Source organism: Nestor notabilis, unplaced genomic scaffold (assembly GCF_000696875.1).
Source record: "Nestor notabilis isolate BGI_N333 unplaced genomic scaffold, ASM69687v1 scaffold29391, whole genome shotgun sequence".
In the NCBI taxonomy this organism is placed as follows: Eukaryota; Metazoa; Chordata; class Aves; order Psittaciformes; family Psittacidae; genus Nestor; species Nestor notabilis.
In genome coordinates, this window is record NW_009915605.1 from 1 (window position 1) to 257 (window position 257).

Here is a 257-nt window from a genome sequence, read left to right on the forward strand (position 1 = left end):
ATCTCCAAGGGCTCCTTCTCGCCCTTGGAGGGGTGGGTGCTGCTGGGGCTGCTCAAGTGGGGGTTCAGACATTGGGGGTCCGTCCTGCCCATGAAGTCTACCAGCATTCCGGCCCCTGCTTTGCCATCATAGGAGGGGCTGCGGGTGCTGGCGTTGGGGGAATACCAGTACGGGGGGTTTTTGCAGCTGGGGGAGTCGTAGTGTGGTTGAGGCATGGGGAGATCGCGGCAAGCCAAGTGCGGGGCCTGTGGAAGGGG

The 257-nt window shown here is 63.4% G+C and overlaps 1 protein-coding gene across 1 annotated transcript in view; it reads right to left on the bottom strand.

Annotated features, from left to right (window-relative positions):
• Positions 1 to 70: 70 nt before the first annotated feature.
• AHDC1 (AT hook, DNA binding motif, containing 1) overlaps positions 71 to 257 on the bottom strand; it is a gene marked incomplete at both ends in the record, with an annotated part of 807 nt that continues 620 nt past the window's right edge. The window contains one exon of the mRNA XM_010024234.1: positions 71 to 245. Coding sequence (XP_010022536.1) covers positions 71 to 245 — 175 coding nt within the window. The remainder of the gene's footprint in view (positions 246 to 257) is intronic.